Below are 21,880 nucleotides of genomic sequence, written 5' to 3'. Positions count from 1 at the left end.
TAAAAAACATATTTACAAAATAACAAATTCGGACAGAAAAATTTCAAATTCAAATTATTTTAATATCATTTTAGCATAAACTGTTTGGTGCATTTTTGGTTGTTGTTCATTCAGTAAAGTTTCTCACAGTAGATAGAGTAACCAGAACATTTATTCACATCATAATATCAATACTTCATTTATGTTACTTAAGTAAAAGTTAATAATACTCATTCTTTAAAACATAATACTTTCTATTTCTTTGTTTTGTGATATTTTTATTTTTATTTTCTTCCATTAATGTAACGTACTACACCATGTGTTTTCTCTACTGGATCTTCTCAGGTACTTTCTGCCAACTTGCCAGGAACTTCCCTGGACCTTTCTAAGTTCCAGTAATTTCCAACACAATATTGTAACTAAAAACTTGGATCGATTTCCGGGAATCGAACCTGCGACAGCTGCGTCAAGGACTGACGTCTCCATATGTGGTTGTGCATAACCGCTGCACCATCACAGCACACCCTACCTCTCCTCTTGATCTTAATATGCAAACATGCTGATGTGGTCCAGTCAAAGTTTGGATCTAAACCAAATTAATAATCTGTAGCAAACTCTAAATGATTTTGAGCTTTTCTGCAAAAAAATAAAAATAAAAATAATAAAATGTCAGAACTGCTGCTGTGATTGCAGCAAAACGTATATTATTGACTGAAGGGGGCTAAATCAAAATACACGCCACACATATCAGATTTTAATTAGTGGAAAATTTTGTTTGAACTAATAGTCAAACATCTGATAGCTTTTTTTTATATATATCATTTTTCATGAACACTCAGAGAAAGGAAAAACTGATTCCCTTTGCCTTGCAGTAAATAAATCCTGCCTCCGATTCTCTGCCAAACAGGTCTGTTATCACAGAGTCAGCCGAGCCTCCGCTGACGGCTGCCTCATCAGCAGAGGAGATGCGATAACAATCTTAGTGGCTCTGCAGCTCTGGGAAGGATTAGCCCACGGCGGCAGACATGGAAATGTCCCACAGTCACCAAACAGGAACAAAACAGAAACCGTTCTCTGCTAGGCAGGCGGGGGAGGGGACTGGCTCCCAACTCCAACCAATTTTCCTCGCTTATCTAATTTTCTTTCTTCTTTTGATTACTTTTCTCAACACTGCTGAGCAGAGTAATTTTACTTCTTCCCTCCTCCAGCTGTGGTGTACTTTGCTGCGCTGAGGAGGGATTCGCAGAACAACGGAGCCGCCAATGAGGCAGCATAGCGAGTCTGGAGTGTTAATCGCTTAATTGGCAGGTGATGAAAAAGAAAGCTTGAGTATGAAACTCACATCTTGTCCCCCTCCTGCTCGGTCAACGCTCAGGTGTTCATCTGAGCTCTTCAGCTTCCTCACCTGAAGGAAAATAAGAGGAAATGTAGGATGAACAGCTGAATGAAAGCTTTTCCACATAATTCCTGGAAAAGTAACAACCATGAAATGATGCAAAAATGCCTTACCTTACAGCAAAACTTCAAACCATTGAACTTCAGTGCATTTTATTATAATTTTATGTGAACACAGTGTCATGCATTCTTGAGAGGTGGATGGAAAATGATACACTATTTAAAACATTTTTGAAAAACAAAAATCTGACCGTATGTTAGGGTCATTGAAGAGAGAAAAAGGTGGAGTAAATTTCTGTCAAATAAATCAGAAATTTTGAGAATAATCTCAGAAATTTTCAAGAAAAAAATTACAATTTTCTGAGTTTGAAAAGTTGAACATTTTTTACTTTTGAAACTCAAGTTTTCTTCTTTAAAATTTCTCTGATTATTCTCAAAATTTCAGAGTTGTTTTTTTTTTGCAGACTTTTGACTTTTCAAAAATCTGAAATTTCTTTGTTTTCTTTCTTCGACAGAAAGAAAGTTTACTCTTTTGTTTTGCTTTCCTCCATCGCTCTAATACTCAGTTGTATAAAAGTGTGGCGTTCATTTGTATTAATCAACTCGATTCGTTTATAAATTACTAATTCACACCAGATTTAATTTCAAGAGACTCAAAATGTACAAAGTTTTGCTAAAAAAATGACAGGATTTCCCAAAATACCAGGTTCATCATACAAGAAGAAATAATTTATTCTGTTTTATTTTACTTGAAATGCCATGTGTCTCATATGTTAAAATAAAAAAAATTTCAGCAGATTATATTTTTCCCACAGTCTCAGTTAAAATGGATGACGTATTTTCAGCATTTTGTTCCAGCTGCAGTTTACATAAAAATACACAAATAATTCCAGATCTCCAACCCAATAATGTTATAAAGTCACACTTAGATGAACATCAGTGGAGTTAATAAACAACAAATATGCATTTGTGTTTTCATGTGAAGAACTTTTAAAAGGCGTCTTTAAACACAATTTGCTTTGAGAAAGAAAACTCTGCAGCAAGACTATTAGAATTAAATATAAAACTGAAAAAACTCTGGGTTTTGTACATTTTGCATAAAAAAAAAAAAAACACGTTTTAGTATTTCTCTGAACTTTACTTCTGCTTCTAAAAGCCAAACTCAGCCGTCCGTGGAGTCAGGCATGAGTCATGCTTTTTCATATGCGGAAAGTCAAACTTTAATACCAAAAGTTTGGAAAAATAAATAATAAACTTCAGGATAATTCTCACTTCCATGCACTGCTGATTTTCACACAGTCACCACCGGCAGTGGAGCTCCAGCAGGAGCTGGATAACAAAGTTTCAGTCTCCACTGGATCAGTCGAATGGGGAAACAGCCCACAGAGAGACTGTTAGCACACAAATATCTGAGGAACATCAGGCACCATATTAAAAATATCCATGCTGATTTATTAACCCATGAAGCCTTATATTCAAAACAAAAAACCTGTAATTCCTCAATCAGTGGTGCGATCATGAAGCCTCATTTGTCCACAAATCAATGAAAAAAGTGAATCAGCTATGAAATAAATAATAGTTTATATTATTTTAAGAAATCAAACTCTTCATATAAGCTTTTAAAATATCTCCACTGGTATTTTTGACTATTTTTTTCTTGAGCTTTAAGTCTTTGAGGTTGGAAAGCCTCCATGCAATGACCCTAATCTTTAGCTCCCTCCCTGGGTTTTCTGTCAAAATCTGCCAGGCGTATGAATAATTTTGGGTTTAAATGAGCAACCAAATATCAAATATGATCTTTTTTTAATCAATGTATTAAAATAAAAAACACCTATTAAAAAAAAACTGTGATATACTCTGAAGAGGTGCAAATGTATTTTTTTATTTATGTAAATGCTTTGAAATATTTTCGCAAATATTTAAATATTTACTTGTGCAAATATTTTTATTTACACAAATATTAAAAAATATTTTACACATAAATATTTTTATTTTTGTGAATCTATTCTGTGATAGAATATCTATTCTAGGTTATCATATAGAGGCAATCTCTCCATTCAGAAAAATTAGACTATCTTATTTATGAGAAAATAAATAATTTTTTGCTTAATTAATTTTCCTGCCATAATTAATTTAATTTTCTTTTATCTAATCATATTTCTCAGTGTCCTTAGCAGGACGCTTGCAGTGAGAAAGTCAGCAGCACATAATTAATTTGGAAGCATTATTGCATTTGCTTTCTGCAGAGGCTCTCTGGATGACTTTCATCGTTGTCTGCAGCTGCACATTAGCTCGCTCTGATTAGCAGAATCACTGAAAGGAGCAAGGAGAGAAGCTGTGGTGAAGCTTTGTTTTTACTACTTTAATGTATTTCAACATTGTGAAAGGTAGATGATTTATTCTAGGATACAGAAACATCTGCTGCTCAGCAGAAAAAACGATTTGATATTTATAATCTCTGCAATTATCGAGGTTTGTGTGTTTAAGCTTTGTGCTCATTGTGTATGATCGATGTTTGTGAAAACTAAAAGAGTAAAACTAGAAACCAGAGTACAACTAAATCCAGAGTTAACCGAGTGTTTCCAGCCTTTTTGGACATAATGAGGAGGGCAGCAGTTTGTGTTTGTAGCTTCATGGTAGGAAAACGGTGATATTTAAAAAAAGAATCGCCCGGATAAATGTCAAGACTCTCCGCCTTTTCTCTTCCTAATGAACAGAAGCCCAGAGTTTGAACCAACCAGCGTCTAGTAAATAACTCTGCGATGTACTGTGAGGAGTGCAGAGTGTGGTTTCTACCTTGGCACTGCTGTCAGAGTGGCGTCTGGCGCAAGCTTGGAGCTGATTGATCCAAAACTGCTGCTCCTTAGCGTCAGACGCTGCAAAACACACAGAGAGACAACATTACTGCGGCTCATCCTGAACACTCAGGACATTACGGATCCTTTATTAACCCTTATGTGAGTTCACCTGGAGGTCGGCGTGCAGCAGTAAGGAAGTCATCTTCCTTAAGATGGCCGCTGCTCGCTTTTTATTGCTATAGCGCTGTTCCAGTTGCAACAGTTTAACTTTTAAATTGAATTGAGCCCTAAACAGCAGCAGGAGCAGCAACATTCTTCCACTGACATGGTTGTTATTTTAAAGTAGAGACCTGGAACAGCTTATACATAAAGGAGACCAGGGTATATTCAGATTCACTACATCAAGGCAACCTTAGTTTGTTCGCTAATTTATCTATCGAGATATATAACATCCCTTCAAACAATCCAAACTATTTCAATAATATGGAATGTACAAAAAATGTTTTCTTACAACTTGCTGTACATTGGCTGCTATTTTGACTGGATTTGTTCCCACACATAAAATGCTAACTTTCATCTTCAACTTATGACCTCATGTTGTAGCTCAGAAATTGAAAAATTGATACACAAGACAAATGTAAAAATATCTGTTATGGTCTAAACACAATTCTTCTGAAACTGATGACACTAAATTCACTTTCAAGAGTGAAAAGTGTTTGAGAAACAAAAGTCTAACCTCTTTATCCATGAGGTTCTGATTGAAGGTAAATATTTTAAAATAGTTGTTTGAAATAACTTTTGAAACATCTGTCATTTTCCTTTCATTTCAGAAACTGGTGCTACTTTCTTTGGGTCTGCTGCATAAAAACATGCTGATCCTGATGAAGAGCTGCTCCTCTTCAGGGTAAAATGTGGCATTAATCCTCCTGTTCTCATTTTACTGACTAATTATTGCAGAGAAATGTCTTTGACAAGACAGATAAGTGAAGTTCAAGCAGCACCATAATAAATATCTATTAATTAAAATTATATTCAGCACAAACATTTTTATTTATGCTTTTCTTCCCAAGATGCAGAGTTCCCTGCAGTACGTCTTAATGTCAGACTTTCAAGGGTTTTCTCTGGTCTTCGGCTGCAGCCAAATCCAGTTTATTTTTAATCAGTTTAAATGTTTTAGCTTTTGAGCTTAAATCAAATGTGCTGAATTGGGGCTTAGTCAGACACAGACATGAAAACAAGCAATGCAAAACTCCTTCGGGGAGTTTATGGGTTTATGACAGCTTTTCAGACGACGTGTGCAGCAGTGAGCCACATTAAAAACCATCTACATGAACAGACTTCATAGATAAAATGATGCTAAATTATTAGATTGTCACCCATCTCTCAGTTTATTCATCCATAGGTTTGTGCATCCTAACCTGTCATCCATCCATACTTTCATCAGTCTGTTCAATCCATCGAAGTACCCATCAATGCCTTTGTCTATTTAGTACAAATTACCTGTCACTCAGCAGTAAGTATCATTAAGAACAAACACCACACCTGAGCTCTCATCCCTGTAAAAATCTTAAACAGAGGTTTAAACTGAAACCTGTTTGATCAGTTCAATACTTGTCCAACCTGGAGTCGATGGCGACTCTTCAGGTCCAACAGGAAAAACTGAACACAAAGAGTTGCAGAAAGTCGGGAGCATCTTCAGTATTTATGACCTAAGCCAAGAATTTAGACACATTGGCGGAGGATGCTTCGCTGCAAAGAGAAGTAATTTTGCAGCCGTCAGTCACTTTCAGTGCCGACTTTAAAATATCAACAAAGAGCCTCTGAGTGAAGAGGCATCTCTGCAAAAAAATAAAAAAAATATAACAATGAGACAAGTGCACCAGGAAAGATGTTTTTCTCCCACTGAGAGCAGCTGCTCGGCTCCGCGGGAGAGCAGCTTTCGTACAGAAACACCTGCTCCCAGCCATCTTTCTGCAATAATATCCAGTAACAAGCTTCTGACTTTTTGTCTTGTTGTCATCATCCACAGGCATCTCTCACTCTGAAGGCAACGCTTACCCTCTGAATCTCATCCAGGAAAACTTCTGTCTGTGATGTGCACAAGCTCTGCTGTAATTAGAAATAATTAGTCAGCTATAGAGAGGAGCGCAGCCTCCGGGTGCGTCTATGCTAATGTGCACCTGTTCATAAGGAGGCATAGTGCAGAAATCATCCTCATTTCTTTACATTATGCTCAGCCTCACTTCCACCTTTCCTGCTCTGCAATATCACCAAATGCAATTTGGCTAAAAACAATGAAGCACCTCAGTTCTTTAGTCATGATATAAAAAGAAAATATACCCTCCCTCGAAGATACGGTGGACTATTAGGGCCAAAAAAATAAAAAATAATAAAAGTACTACAATAAAGTCGTAAGATAATAAAGTCATAACAATGTGTGAATAATATATCAAGTCATAGCATTATGAAAATAAAGTTGAAACAATACAAGAATAAAGTCGTAATGTTATGACCTTATTATATATACAGTCATATATTAATTGTGCAAGAATCAAATCTAAATAATACAAGAATAAAGTCGTATTATTATGACATATAAAGTCAAATATAACTATATTTCAAATTATAGTCATAAATAGTCATATATAACTTTTTATATAACTTTATGTATAATATATAAAGTATAGTATATATAATAAATGACTACATACAATATATAGAGTTATATATGACTTCATGATATTATAAATTATAGCACACATAATATTATAAAGTCACGCATAATATAACGTTATATATGACTTTATAAAATTCTGTCATAATATCATAACTTATTCTTGTAAAGAAAATTTATTTTATGAAAAAAAAAGATCTTTTTTAAAATAATTTTCTTAGCATTACCCTAAAACTCCATTGAACAAAGAATTTAACGTCTTAGGAAACTTTTGAAAAATTGTCCTTACTTTGCTTTGCAATAATTAAACTCAAGCGCCTAAAAACACAATATATTTCACGTCACTACGTTTTTACGCTCTGTGTTGAGGATTTTGACCTCTGCTGCTGGATTTTCTTCACTGACCACTGCAGGGCTTCGGTCAGAAAGCGCGCTGGTCATCAGGTGTTTAAATAGGTTTACTGAAGAATTATGTCTTACAAACGGTGCGAATAAATTGAAGCAGTTTCTGAAAATACATGAATAGTAAATAAAGGTTTCAAATTACTATTGCAAAAATGTAAATGTAACAATTCACAAGTAAGTTAAAAAAAAACATCAGCATTAATCCCCTCTATGAATTAATGTTTAAATTTAAATGATGCAAAACTTGGAGTAAATCTAGCTCTAACTGGTCAAAGCCTAAAAACTACCGGTTAAATGCTAGACAGTTTTAGTAAAAATTAACCACATTAGGAGACATGACATTAAAACAGACATTAACAAAACTATAGAAACATTCTAGCAGCTAAACAACTCTGTCAGTAGTGGTAATGAGCATCCACCTGTTCATGTCACATGACTGATAGCACTACTCACATCATCAATGACTGCGCTGGTCTCAACAGCTAACTGATCAGCTGAGAATGTCAAGAAGAAGAAACAGCACAAACCTCCTTCAAAATAAAAGCATAGACATGAGAACATTGAATTACTTGAAGAATTAATAACACTCTGCATGCAGTAAATTACATCTTTCCAGGTCAAATCTGATGTTTTTGATACATAATACATATATTACACATCATCCACAACTCTGCTACTCGAGACCACTTTAAAAGATAACTGAGATGGCTTAAAACTTTTGCATACCAGAAACACTGACCAGTCATGCTGTCGCTAAGGGCAACTGAACAAAAAAAAAGATGTGAAACCATTTTTCAGTAAGAAGGGGTGGAGAATAGAAACACTGACAGCTCAATTTATTTAACAAGCAGAAGTTCGAACTGGAAGCCGATGCCGAAATCAGCAGCAATGACAGACACTGTCCTGATATTTAAACTCCAGCATTCATCTCGACAGCAGGGCAACTGAAATCCAAAAGCTGCAGCATGACAGACAGCGAAACCTCATCCTACTCGGTCAATTAAAGCCACCTAATTACAGCCACTTTAATTGCAGCCCTGTGAAAGATGTTATTGGTTATGATAATGTCGAGTGTGAAGATTAACGCTCAGACCAACAGTTTGGTCTGATGAGAGCAAACGCAGATTTTAAAACACTGAAGGCATATTTTAATCTAAATGGACAAACTGACAAGAGGCACAATGGCTACCTGCAATTACAGCAAGCAGACCATAAAAGCATCACAGTGGTGCTTCACATAAACCCAATGGATACTGTTACTCAAAGGTCTGACACTATATCATACACTGAAAGTTAATTTGTTGTAATTACAGGTTTAACTGCTTTTCTAATTGACATTTATGACCTTGATATAATTTGTGCAGCAAACTCCTTTATGGTACCGGTTAGTGTGGAGCGGTGAATTTCAAATTTACATGCACGACAACGTGGATGTCAGATTTAAGCAGAATAATTGGACTTTATTTAAGCAAACGCCACACCGATGAAGTTGGAGACCGAATCCTCCGTGTGTGGCTCCTAACTGAAGCTATTAGTGGAGGCAGTGTGAAAGAATGAAAACGTCTAATGATGAGAATATGAAGTGTTTTAGATCTAATGATGGTGTCCTAAAAGAGGAGATGGAGAATACTTACGACTCAAAGTCAGATCTTCCTTTGGATAATGACTCTATATTAGACCCGTCTTATTCTTTCAAAGTAGTAATGTGAATCATGTGTTACTTTTTCCCAAAAACCCTTTATTTGGTATACTCTGTCTTACAGTAGATGGGACTAACAATTTCTGTGACTTGCATGGATTTTAGAAGTAATTTTGCTCATTTCCATGTAGGCCTGTCGCGATAAACGATAAATCAATTAATCGGACGATAATTAAACCTATCGACCTCATTTTAATTGGCTTTATCGTCTCTTCCGGCCTTTTTTCTTTCTGTTGATGACATTGAATGAAAAAAGGCTCAGCTCCGGTGCTCTCTACTGACCCTCCCTTCCTCATTTCCTTAGTCTAATGTCCAGCGCACATTACACAAGTTGTCGGCCCATTTTCAAACCCTGAGCGACCACACATTGTATAACGGTTCGATCGGGTTCGATCGTGCCGTGTGGTGTCCAGCCACATGGGCACAAAATAATGGCTACAAGTCCAGTTAACTATTTTTAAAATCAGGCATTAATCAATGCTTTACTAGAATCTACCTGTCACATGCATCACAGTCCTGACTGAATGAAAATAATTATAAGCTATTTATGTCACGTTAACGAAGAACAGCTGAAAACCTACCGGGTTTATCAACTGCGGTAGCCATTTGGCTCCAACTCCTCCCCTTGTCATTTCTATAGTCTTCGCACGTAATGTTGAATAAATATTAATGTTTCCACATATCATCTCCGATGTCCGCTGGACTTGGGGTTGCGCTGTTTCAGCTGTTTGGGATTCCCCTCGTAATTTCCCCTCAGAAAGCAGGAGGAGAATCCGGCTTTCTGATTGGCTACCTGTCACATTCAGCGTTAAGCTCCCAGTCAGGGAAAACCCCTGATTTAGATCGGAGCGGCCACGACGATTTACCGTAATCCACCACACACTGCAGGGTGATCGGTCAGATCGGCCAACGAAAAAATGGTGTAGTGTGAACTATTGCATTAGGAAGTCGGATGTGCCTTTTTTTTCTATTTAAATCTAGAGATTACTGAAGGGCAATACTCATAATCTGCACTCTTTCGGTTGAATGCAGTATTTATTTCCACTTTGGCTTTATGTTGTTTAGTTTTTTTATTCAAGTATGTTTTTTGTTAATGGAGACTGAGAATCCGTTTTATTTTTATTTTTGGTTGTTTTGTTTATTTAGTTTATCAGTTCCAATGTTGCGTGTTATTTTGAAAATAAATATCAGGAAATCGCATGCATTAGTCATTTCCATTAAATCAGTGTCAAAAGGTCTTGAAACAATATTATCGTTTATCGCAATAATTTCTTTAGACAATTAATCGTCCAGCAAAATTTGTTATCGTGACAGGCCTATTTCCATGTTGTTCATAAATATGAACAACATGGAACTATTTCCATGTTGTTCATAGAAATGAACAACATGGAAATAAAGACTTAGGTTGCGTTCACACTGCAGAACGAACTGACCCAGTTCCAATTTTTTCACCTTAATGCGACGCGTATCTGATCTTTCCATGACTGTCTGAACAACACAGGTTGGATGTTTTTTCAAATGTGACTCAGCCCACCTGGATATCCCGATACATATCCGATCTACAAGTGACCTGAATCTGAACGTCCAGGTCGCGTTCATCTGGCCTGAATGTCATTAATACTAGACAAACGTCACTATTCTGCGTCCTGATAAGCGGGAAGAAAAACAACAACCATGGCAGACGATAATGAGGATTAAGTCGTTAATGTACTGGCTCCAGTCGGACAACAACTTTAAAATCATAAGACACGCTCCACTGTTAGCATCCATGTTTACTTCCCCAAACATTGAGATTTTCTTCTTCTTCTTTTTTAACGCTGGATGGCAAAATACTGAGCACGCTCTCTGGGTGTGACGTTACTGAATGTATCTTTGTGTGATTATCCTTTACAACCACATTTTATTTAGATTTCTACAGAGACACCTGCAGACACAATACACTGGAGCATCTTTAATGAGGATAAAAAGATAAAAATGTCAGCTTTTTTTAAAAAAAAAAAGTTGTCCTGTGAATAGAAATTAAATTAATTTAATCAGAACTGTTACAAAAAAAACAGTTATAATTTGGTTTTCAAATTGTTTTCTTATAATTGCTTCCATCACCTACAAGATAAAGAAAATTAATTGTGTTAAAGTTTTTATGGATGAAACCCATGAATAATTTTGAGTGTTGTTCCCTCATTTTTCTTTTGCTTAAAAAAAAATCACATTAAAAATGTCAGCATAAAATTTTGGAATAGGGGATGCCTGTAGAACCGCCTGCTGACCATTAAACGTTGTAACAGGAAACAAAGTGAAGCGTTTCTGTCCACACTAAAAGGAAGTCAATAAAACCTGAAAATAAAAGTTGCTAACACCCCAGTCTGCACAACTCACTGGACGCTGAACTGGGAATCCATCTTAATGACACCTCTCACTTAAATTACTGCATTTTAATTATTTGAACCCATAATGAAGGCTTCCTAACGAGCCGTTTTGCATCCTGCTGAACAGAATCTCACTGCCTCAGTGTTGGGCAGAAGCTTCACATGATTTATAGCTTCATTTTCCACCACAGAACTCAGCCGTACAAAGGCTCTAAATACTATTCATCTTTGTTCTCCAACAAAAACAAAAAGCCCCACAGATTCACATATTAGGTGCGACAATAAAAGCCCTGTGCTCGACTGATTCAGAGCTTAAAAGCATCGTGTTTCATTCCTGCAGGCTGTGGTGCCTTGCACGGATTAGCAGAACTTCATCAAATCACTTTTTTAAAAGACATTACTTTGAGAACAAAGATGCCTTTTAAAGGTTCACTTACTTGGTAAGATTTTAATCTTTTCATGCATGAATTATGATCCTTTATGTCAGGATTTTTTCAAAACTGTTTTTGATTTTCTTAACGCATAAAAAAGGTGGGAAAAATGTTTTGTAAAACAACATTTTGCTTGCAATTTTTTTCTAGGATTTGTTTCTGGGTGATCAGTTGTAATTTTCTCCAAATACAAAGTTATTATTTGGAAAATACTTGATGTCATAAAAATGTTTTTACCTGCAAGAGTTTCTACAGTAGAAAGAGGGACTGGATATTCCTGATTTACTTACACTTCCAGCAGATGGCCAGTAGTTGGCAGTGTGTTGCATGATGCACTAGTGTCCACTTCAGTGGTCTGTGTGCATTAATAACATAAAAATTCACAAGAAACACAAGAAAAAGGCTTCTAGCTGCCCCCTGCAGTGACCATTATGGATGAAAGGGTGAACATTTTTTTGCATTCGCTCAGGTCATTTTTGACAATAAACTGTATTTATTGATCTGAAATGTTTTAATGTTAATATTTATTTACTTATTTATTTTTTGCAGAGCTAATCTGATGTCTCTCCACAAAATCTGAGCTTTAATTCTGCTCGACTGAAAATGTATTATTCCGATTCCTCACAAAACGTCACCAGTACTTGAACTTCCTCTTCCACCTGAGCCACAGACCAGAACCAGGACTTTTCTGGATCATTTTTTCCACTTAGCTCAATTCACTGGATCATGGAGTTATTCACGGAATATAGGCCAAGTTATTCTGATATCCTTCCCCTGGAGGCTGCAAGGGGCATTCCAGCGGCTCAAACGGAGCAACAGTAGAAAGGAGTTTCTCCCGCTCCAGTGAATACAGGTCACAGACAGAGCAGAGGCCGCCAGCGCAGTCACCAGCTGCAGACTCCTGCTGGAGCATTTTACCAAACCGAAATCTGCTTTTAAGCAGATTATTTCCTTGTTAGCCTTATATTAACAAATAAGAATGGTTATTATTTATGCCCTATTTGTTTGATTGGGTTACCAACTGAATATCACGGAGACTACATCAGTAACAAGCTGGTGTGATGATATTATGGTCTTTGGGAGGTGAATCTTAGACTCAGCGCTCTCTCCATTACACGTGATGAAGCATGAGAGTCCCCCGGCTTCTTTGAACATGAATACTTTCATTATTGTGGCAGCAGCATGTCTTTACCCTAGGTGCTGCATAAAGAAGCTTGATAGCAGCAGCTGCATCCATCAATGAACGACACTTAACACTTCAATTGGTGGTTGAACTAAACGGATTTTAACCCAAAAAAAAAAAGAAATTTCACATGCTAAGGCTCCTTATACATCACTATGTGTCACACTCACCATGAAATATGGCTTTGAACCAGGCAGAGGTGCAAACACCTCCAAATTGCACATATGGATAATTTGCTTGACCAAGTAAAGCGGTGAGTTCTTCAAGCTTCAGAAAAAAACTTATTTGCAGAAAATGGAAAATGTTCAAAACAACAAAACACATGCAGTGCTTTCAGACCTCAAATAATGCAAAGAAAACAAGTTAGAAACAACAATACTAATGTTTTAACTCAGGAAGAGTTCAGAAATCAATACTTGGTGGAAAAACCAGGAGGTTTTCAATGGGGTTTTTTCTGCAGTGGACTCTTCATTGTTTTTTCCAGATCTGTATAAACATATATACGCACATATGTGGATGTATGTAAATATGTGCTGTATTGAAAGGACCAGTCAGAGCTGTGAATTAGCTTTAGCTATAAACTATTAGTGCACCAGCTGCAGACGCTGCTCTGTTAATTTGTTTGCCTGAATTTTCTCAATCACAGTGAGGTTGAAACTGATGGTGGAGGAGCAGAAACTCCCAAGGACTTTAGAGGAATTAAAAAAAAGTTGCTTCAGTTTTTGGGCTTTTTAAGCCAAGCAGTTTGACGAAGGTCAATTCTATGTATCCATGGCAACCAAGCTCAGTTTGAGGTCATACCTTTAAGTTTGAAAAGCTCGCCGTTGACGGAGTGAACGCTGAACATGTAGGGCGCCTCATCGCTCGTGGTTACAGAGGCGCCGATGAGGGGCAGCGACCCTCGAGGCTTCTGGGTTTTCCCCTGCTCGTTGATGAAGTACTGCAGCTGGCCGAGTTCAGGATCCAACACAAAGTACCTGCAGGAACACGGAGACAAAAACAGAAGGGAGTTAAGAGATTAATGAACCAGAGAAAAAGAGAGCCAAGAGGGAAATAGAAAACGCACCATTACTGTTATCATCGCTATCCTTTTACTTTATGTTCACATTATGAGTGTGAAACTTTTTAATTTTCCTGCTGCACAAACTTTTTAAGTTGTGGTAAAATGAATGAGAGAAGGAGGGAGAACATGAATGACAGAGAGAATAAGCAGAAATAGAAACAACACCCTCATATTTTTCACCTCCCAAGCTGGATATTTTTAACCACGGCTCCCTCAGATGCATATTTTGCATCTGCTTTGACTAAGATGGAGCCACCATCCAGAAGTGGAGTGTTGGAGAATGATCCCCACACCTTCCTGTCTGTGATTAACAAATCAAACAGAGCTCCTGTGTAACTGAATCTCTCCCTCATCTGTCTCTTACCGGAAGATTCAGACCCACTAAGACACTTAACCTATAAGACACAGATAGGAAGACGCATTTTACTGCCTGTGGTCTGAAAGGATGTGATATAACATTCAATAAGCTGACCTATCTGCACCGCCTAACGATTTGTTCTGGTCGTTAGAGTTCGAAACAGTCCAGCGTGCGCAGCGGCCTGAGGTAAGGTGCAGTTATGTCTGACCTGCATCCTGCTCCAGCGTTGCCCTGCATCATCATTTTTCCAACCAGAACTTAAATTTCCATTAATTGCTGCTCCACCTGCTGCTTTCATTCATAATTCTGCTAATTCTTAAGTTAAGCTAGAAGAGGGAAAACAATGGGGACAACGTTTTTTTCAGGGAAACAAGGGAAGCAAAGCAGGTTAAGTCCTTTGCCCGCCACCTACTTTTACTTTTTTAAGATTAAGTTCAGTCTTGGGTTTCCAAATATAACGATCAGGCCAAGATTTTACTTTTCTTTTTTCATTACTAGGATAAAGTCATAATATTAGAGGGATAAAGTTGTAGGTAATACAAGAATAAAGTTGTATGACAATAAAGTCTATATTATAAGAAAATAAAGTCCTGATATTTCCAGAATCATAAAGAAGTCATAACTTAATTGTGAGTTTTAACTTAATGCTGCAATTTAAACCAAATATTTATTTCACAATATGCAACAAAAAGCTTCCCTCCCCTACTTAAATTTCAGACCTTTATCTATTATTTTCATAAAATAACTACTTATTTTACTTTAGAATAAATTAAATTCTTGTTTCAAATTGCAGGAACAAAATTTCTGATCTGATAATGATTTTTATTAAATATCACAATTAATTTTGCTCAAAAACATTTAGTGTGAACAAAACATTCTCTCCAAGCTTTGCAAACTTAAAATTGCATCAAAATGAACATTTGCCCTAATAAGACAAGAGTCAGATCAATGTAACTCATTTCCATCTCAGGATAGAAAAATACACCACTAAGCATTCTGGGAAATAGTTCCCACTTCCTGTCTTTATCTTCTTTCAGTTGTTTGACGTGTTAACCTAAAAAAATCTAGTTTACTCAACTTTTGGACGTCTGACAAAATTAACACAACTTACTACTGTAAGTTTATCTTTCAGAAACTCACATCTAGGTTCAAAATCTAAAACTCACTAAATTTATTTGACTTAAAGAGCAGAAAATAATATGTGCTATGTTGCGGTATACTTGTGGAAACTGGAACATAAAGACTTTAATTTAATAGTAATTTTCTTAAATAGTTTTTTAGCTACTTCTTTAAAATAGTAATTAATTCCCCTAATGCACAAAGTCATTTATGGCAAAGACTGAAAAAAGTAAGCTCACAGACTTCATCCTCTAACTGAGGCACATTCTGGTTTTGTTTCCCCGACAGGAAGCAGTGGATCCTGCTGTCTGAAAACCGATCCCCTCCCACAGTCTTTGCCCTCTTCCATCAGCAGAGCCGCTGACTTGTGTCGACCAGAGCCGACCAGGGAACAATCTGCCTGCATCAGTTTGCGTCCGCCCCTCTCTGTTTCCCCCTCGCGCGCTGCATGTACGCCACCCCGACAGAACATCAAGTCCTATCACCCTGTTGTTCAGTCAGCAGAATGGAGCCTTTTACTGTTGACCCCTCCAGGCAATCTTGGCTTTTGCAGCTAAAACTCACTGCAGACTTTTACCATGATGAATGACGCCAGGGAGCAAACCTTGGGCTTGATACTCAGTCTCTCGTGTCAGAGTGAGGCTGGTATAACCCAACCTGCAAGGCCACAGACTCAGCAACGAGCCAAGTGTTTACTTCTGGAGGCGGAAGGGAACGGGCAATATTTTAATTTTACTATATTCAGTGAGTTATCTCCAAACAGCAGAGAGGAAGGGCGAAACGTTGATTTGACAAAGTGTCACCACTCTTCTAAGTGCAATGCAGTAATTGATATGCTGGCACCAAATGCAGTTATTCAAAATAAAAAATAAAAAATAAAGTAACTCTAAACAGATTTATGGGAACACTGAAGAAACAAAAAGGTTAAGTTTATTCAGGAAAAACAAAGTTGACAGCAGTTAACAAAGCTAATTTTGTGCAAGATGGATAGATCCACTGTTTGGTTGATTATGTAAATTATTAAGAAGAAGAATTACGAAGTGATTACTTCGACTTAAAAGATACCTCGAGTGACTGGATTATGAAAAACCTCCAGGCTAGATTTGGTGCTTCATTTAGTCCATGTGACAGCATCCTAATAATTTGTCATTTTGTTTCATCAGGACAATTTTTACATCTCAAGACCTGATTATTTGTACATTAGCGTCCAAAATCATCACGTCTGTCTGGGGTTGTGGAAAAATGCTGCTTGGAAACTCTCTGTTTTCTATTTTCTGTTTATTCTTTTCAATAATGTCAAAGTCAAATCCAGGTTGTTGTTGTTTTTTTGCTTATTTTACCATCAGAATCCCATATTATCAAATGTGACTCTTATATGCATTTTTAATAGAAAATGTATTTAATTTCCAGTTGGCGTTGTTTAACATTTGCATCAAAAAGCATCTTATTTTGTCTCATTATTCCAATAAATCACAACAATAATTAGGCTGTATGGAAAGCTTAGTCAGGACATTTGTTCTCATTAACAGTATCGCTCCTATTTCCTAATGCAATCCCATCGATGCTGCAAGGACTGGCTCGTCAGCAGAATTACATCTTCACTTGTTTGGTGGTTAATTCTCAAAAAATGCTCCTGGGGACAACAGAGCAGAGCGAGGAAGTGAATCACATTCACTGTCGGAGGGCAGAGTCAGAGATTCTTGCTCTGCAGTAAAGTGACTGTCAGGAAATTTATGTACAGTCATCATTTCACCATCTTGTGGTGTGACGAGAAGCTGTTTTCAGAAATATTCAGTCATCTCACTGTGAGCATCCCACTCATGCTTGGGTTTCCTCAGCATCTCCACATTTCCTTCAAACATTTGCTTTTCTACTATGAGCAAGTAATGAACTCTCGGGCTGCCTGAGCTCATTTGTTGAATAAATTACCCTCTTTTTGACTTGCACCACTTTGCTCTATGTCTAACGGTGATTTAATTCATTTGTTTCAAGTAGAGTGCTGCTCAAAGTCAATTTTCCAAAACATCCTGCAGTGAACAAACAACTTCTTATTAAGATCCAAATAATAGGATACACCAGACAAATGGGCCTGTATGAGATTCTCGCTACGATAAATTGCAAAAATATAATTTTCACAGTTATAACAAAGATTTGAAAGAAAAATTGTTTTAGAAATCTATATTTTACAGGGTGCACCGATTTATCTGTGCCGATTTCCTTAATTTTGGGAGACCAGTGATTGACCGATACTTGCATGTGAACCCGATCTGATCTACTTCAACAAAAGTCCAAGAATCAGCCACTGTCCTCTTCTGCTCTACCGTGAGAAAAGTTTGACTGACAGACTGTCATGAAGTGGGGTTTTGGTGGTGAGGAGAGACGCTGAGACCCAGGTTATGGTGATGATGAAGATTTAATGTTGAAAATAAAGCTCAACAGTCCATACAGGCAGCACGGCAGAGACTAGCACACAGCTAAGTACCGGTAGCAACTGATTCACAGGACTAGACACGAGAGCAGACACTACCAGGACTAATCAGTTCTACTGGAGCGCACATACAAAACTGAGACGTTAGACATTGACAAACGACAAAAACAAACACAAACCAGGACTTTACAGTTCTACTGGCGAGTGACGAACTACGACATAGACAAGGACCCGACGAGGAACACGGACAACAGGAGGGTTTAAATACACACGGGGTAATCAAGGGAATGAGACACACCTGGGGAGCAATCAACAGGGAGGACAGAGACTCACAGGGAACAGGACTACACAGGGAAAACAGGACTGAACACAGAAGAACTCAAAAATAAACACACAGAAACCCAGATTATGACACAGACCAGATTTGAAGTTAACATTAGTCACTCTGTTGCCAAGTCAGTGACTTTCTTGCTATATTTAATGACATTTCAGACAAAAAAAATTGGTATCGGCCAAAATCGGAATCAGCAGGTCAGGATTTTTAAAGATCGGTAATCATGATCGGCCAAAAAAAACTACAATCATCTCTACTACTACCGACCTGCAAATTTTATCTCTGCAGTCTGAGATTTTCTGAGTCTTTTCCTGGGCCTGGGAAACATTGACTACAATGAGATTTGCTTAAATTGAAAACAAAGAAAACACCTGCTACCAACTTTGACTCACTTACTGATAGCTACAGTTCTTTCCAGTACAAAATAACTGAAATCTGAACTTATTCCAATGAATTTCTGCTGTTTTTCCGTCCACGGCGACCTGTGATGCAGTGAATTCCTGGAGTTGGGCGTCAAAAGACAAAACAGACACTAAAATTACCAGGACACTGAGCTAACTCTATAAGTATTCTTCCTTTTATCAACAACAGAGTCTCACAGGAGAGCTGCATTACCTCACAGCTTTAATCAAAGGAGTGCAGTCCTGAGTGCGTTTGAAACAGAATGATTCATCCTCTGCGTGCTCCCTGTGCTCTCGACTACTTAAGAAGGCATAGATTCAGGAACCTCACATTCTGCATGATCAAAGCCTCATTTTCATGTGATGAGATGTTGGAAAAGAGATTGTGAGAGCTACAAATGCTTCTTATTCTTTGATGTGCACACAAGTGATTGGACACCAGCTCACATTTCATAAATAGTAGCAGAAATCCAGATTGTGCATGAAAAGCGCTTTTTAACCAGTGGAAGTTTGAATTTTTACAAAATTTAAAATATCTTCCATTGCTCCCTGACTCCGACTGACTGTCTCTGCTTCCTACCACCGTAAGCAGCTCTCAGCCACAATCCAAATTTTTGCAGTCCGGTTCTGCAGAACAAATCAGCATCAACTACACCCAGAGTCATATAATCACAGTAAGACTGCAGGGATGGAGGTTTATCCTAAAACCGCATTCCAGCTTCCATTATAGCCACAAAACCTCCACCAGGTAAATCCTGACTGACACACAACCGTCGTCGTGTTTACGCTAAAGGAGCTAAAGCTTCACAGGATCCATTATTGTAACTGTTCTGCTTCAACTTCATAACTCTCCTCTAAGGTTTACAACTTATTTTAGTACTTTGGTCATAAATACGATGGTTATAGCAATCGTCCTCTTCTAAATGTTTATATCAGTAGCTATGGAAAATTAAAAGCATAATAATAATTATAATACTTTTAATTTCTCGTAAACAAGAGAAGAAAATGCAGAAAGAAAAGGAAAATTAAAATACCAACGTTGAGCCAGTAGATGGTGATGAACATTTACACAACAAAACACAAAAGGACATTCTCCATACTGATAACTTTCCTGAACAATCGGTTATATATTTGACTATTATTGATTATTTTTCTTAATAATTAAACTTTTCAAACACACAAAGTTTAGTTGTAACATTATAAAAAAAAAAAATCAAGCCAGACATGAAATAACTGGTAAAAACTGTGCTGTTACTGTGGCTTTAGCAATATATGTCATTCTTGATTCATTTCTAGTTAAATTTTTCTGGATCGGCTGCTTTTCAAACCAAAGTCAGTAGCTTGTGAAGTTCCTACATATTCCAGCTTCCCACATTCTCTTTTGAATATTTTGTTATGCTCTAAATTAAAAATTGTGAGTTGGGAAACCTGTGAATCCCGCAGTATAAATAGGTGGGCGTCCTAACAGCCAAACAAAAGCGATCTGTTGCAGTGCTGCAACCAGCAGCGCCTGCAGCTGTACGGCCTGTGCATTACCTTGAGATTTTCCTTTAAAAAAAAAGAAAAGAAATTATAATTATTGTACTTTTTATTGGTTTTCCTAGCTAAAAATGAAGAAGTGCACTTTCAACCCTCACGAAGTTTTAAGAGAGGTCTAATGAACCCTGCATGAACTTTCTATCTTCTGTGCGATCCGCCTGCACTTTTACATGTTTGGTTGTTTTTTCATTCGGGAACTGAAGCGCTGACGCTTCTCCGCTGATCGACCGTGACACCTGCCGCGCTCTTCCCCAGCGTCACGCTAGACTGTTAAATCTAGTCAAAGATTTGTCAAAAAGAGTAGAAATTAAGCAAACATTGTCGCTTCACCTCCTCCTCCTCAGGAGGTCTAAGACACAACACATGAACCTGGGAATTTCCATCCTCCTCCTCTTGTGGATCACATGGGTAGGCTTTGCTTTTCTGTCTTCATTCTTTAAAGAGCGTGTGGCGCATCGTGCGGGAAGCATCGTGAGTCATGTGGATCCGATCTGCTCTTTCTGTGTCATGTGCCTGTGCGATATTTGTGTGGGTTAGGTTTGTGCGATTTATGCGTGTTGGGGATCCGACTGTGTTCGGGTGGATTAGGTGAGATGACAGTTTTGTGAGTTCCCTCCGATAATATCCTGCAAATTTTAACCATTGATATATCAGTGTATTGCACAGCTCTAGTCTGAAAGTTGAAATGAACAAATCATCTTCAAGCAAATGTGCCGTATTATTTACAAATTAATATAAATACAAACTGTTGTTGATCATGTTGTTTTTTACTTTACATACAGCTTGCTTACATTTTACTACTTTAACTCCTGAATTTTACACATGAGAATCAATACATGAACATCTTATGTCAAACACAGGCAAGTAAAAATCTAATAAATTATAATTTATATATGCCTCAATTGTTTGCACCAACAACAAATCTTATAAGGGAGCTTTCTGAGTGTACTGAGATTCTTTTGTTCTTTCACCTAGAATTAGCACCAGCAACCTGACAGCAGTGTGCACCCAGCAGAGCCTGGTATCTATACCGATTCTGCACAGACATACATCTCCTGCACTACACAACAGCACTTCATGCTAGCAAATGTCCACCTACGCAGTGCAGAATTAGCTCCACTCAGGTCTGCATGCCACATGACACACACACACAGTGTGTTTCCCTACATGATGCACTCTGAAACGTGACCAACATCTCTAATCCCTCCAAATGAACCTGGGCTCATCTCTCATCTCCTTCACAGGTTTCCACAATTAAATGCTGCAGGCACTTTTAGATATTAGCTACTTATAGCTTTAAATGCTAAACACCTGGGGACCAGTAGACTGTCCAGATACTGGCCCCCTCTTCTCTAATCTGTTTGGGGAAACATGAGCCTAAAACTGCTGTGACAAGCGCTGTGAAAGCACAACATTTTAACAACCAAGCTTAAGCTCTTTAACATTCAAAGTAAAAAATAAAAACCATGGGATTAAAGCACTACAACGCCTAAGTAACAAGCGGATATGAAGGAAATAAAACCAGACAAAGGAGACAAAGTAAATGTGACTTTTTTGAGGGCAAAAACTTATAACACCAACACAGCTCTCTTTAAAAAGCTCATTAAATCATACATTAACTGAAAACTACGGCTTTTTGGTTGAATTTCAAAACCTAAAAATCCAAGCCAATTACTAAAAAATCTTTAAAATAAAGAAATTACTTAAA

The 21,880-nt window shown here is 37.5% G+C and overlaps 1 protein-coding gene across 1 annotated transcript in view; it reads right to left on the bottom strand.

The window, feature by feature from the left end:
* The window catches only part of osbpl10a (oxysterol binding protein-like 10a), a 101,342-nt gene that overhangs the window by 68,240 nt on the left and 11,222 nt on the right, over positions 1-21,880 (bottom strand). Inside the window, exons 2-4 of the mRNA XM_007561435.2 lie at positions 13,732-13,907; positions 4,171-4,250; positions 1,322-1,384 (exon numbers count right to left, since the gene is read on the bottom strand). Coding sequence (XP_007561497.1) covers positions 1,322-1,384; positions 4,171-4,250; positions 13,732-13,907 — 319 coding nt within the window. The remainder of the gene's footprint in view (positions 1-1,321; positions 1,385-4,170; positions 4,251-13,731; positions 13,908-21,880) is intronic.

This window comes from Poecilia formosa, unplaced genomic scaffold (assembly GCF_000485575.1).
Source record: "Poecilia formosa unplaced genomic scaffold, Poecilia_formosa-5.1.2 Scaffold127, whole genome shotgun sequence".
Lineage (NCBI taxonomy): Eukaryota > Metazoa > Chordata > Actinopteri > Cyprinodontiformes > Poeciliidae > Poecilia > Poecilia formosa.
This window is presented reverse-complemented; position numbering and strand designations above follow the sequence as displayed.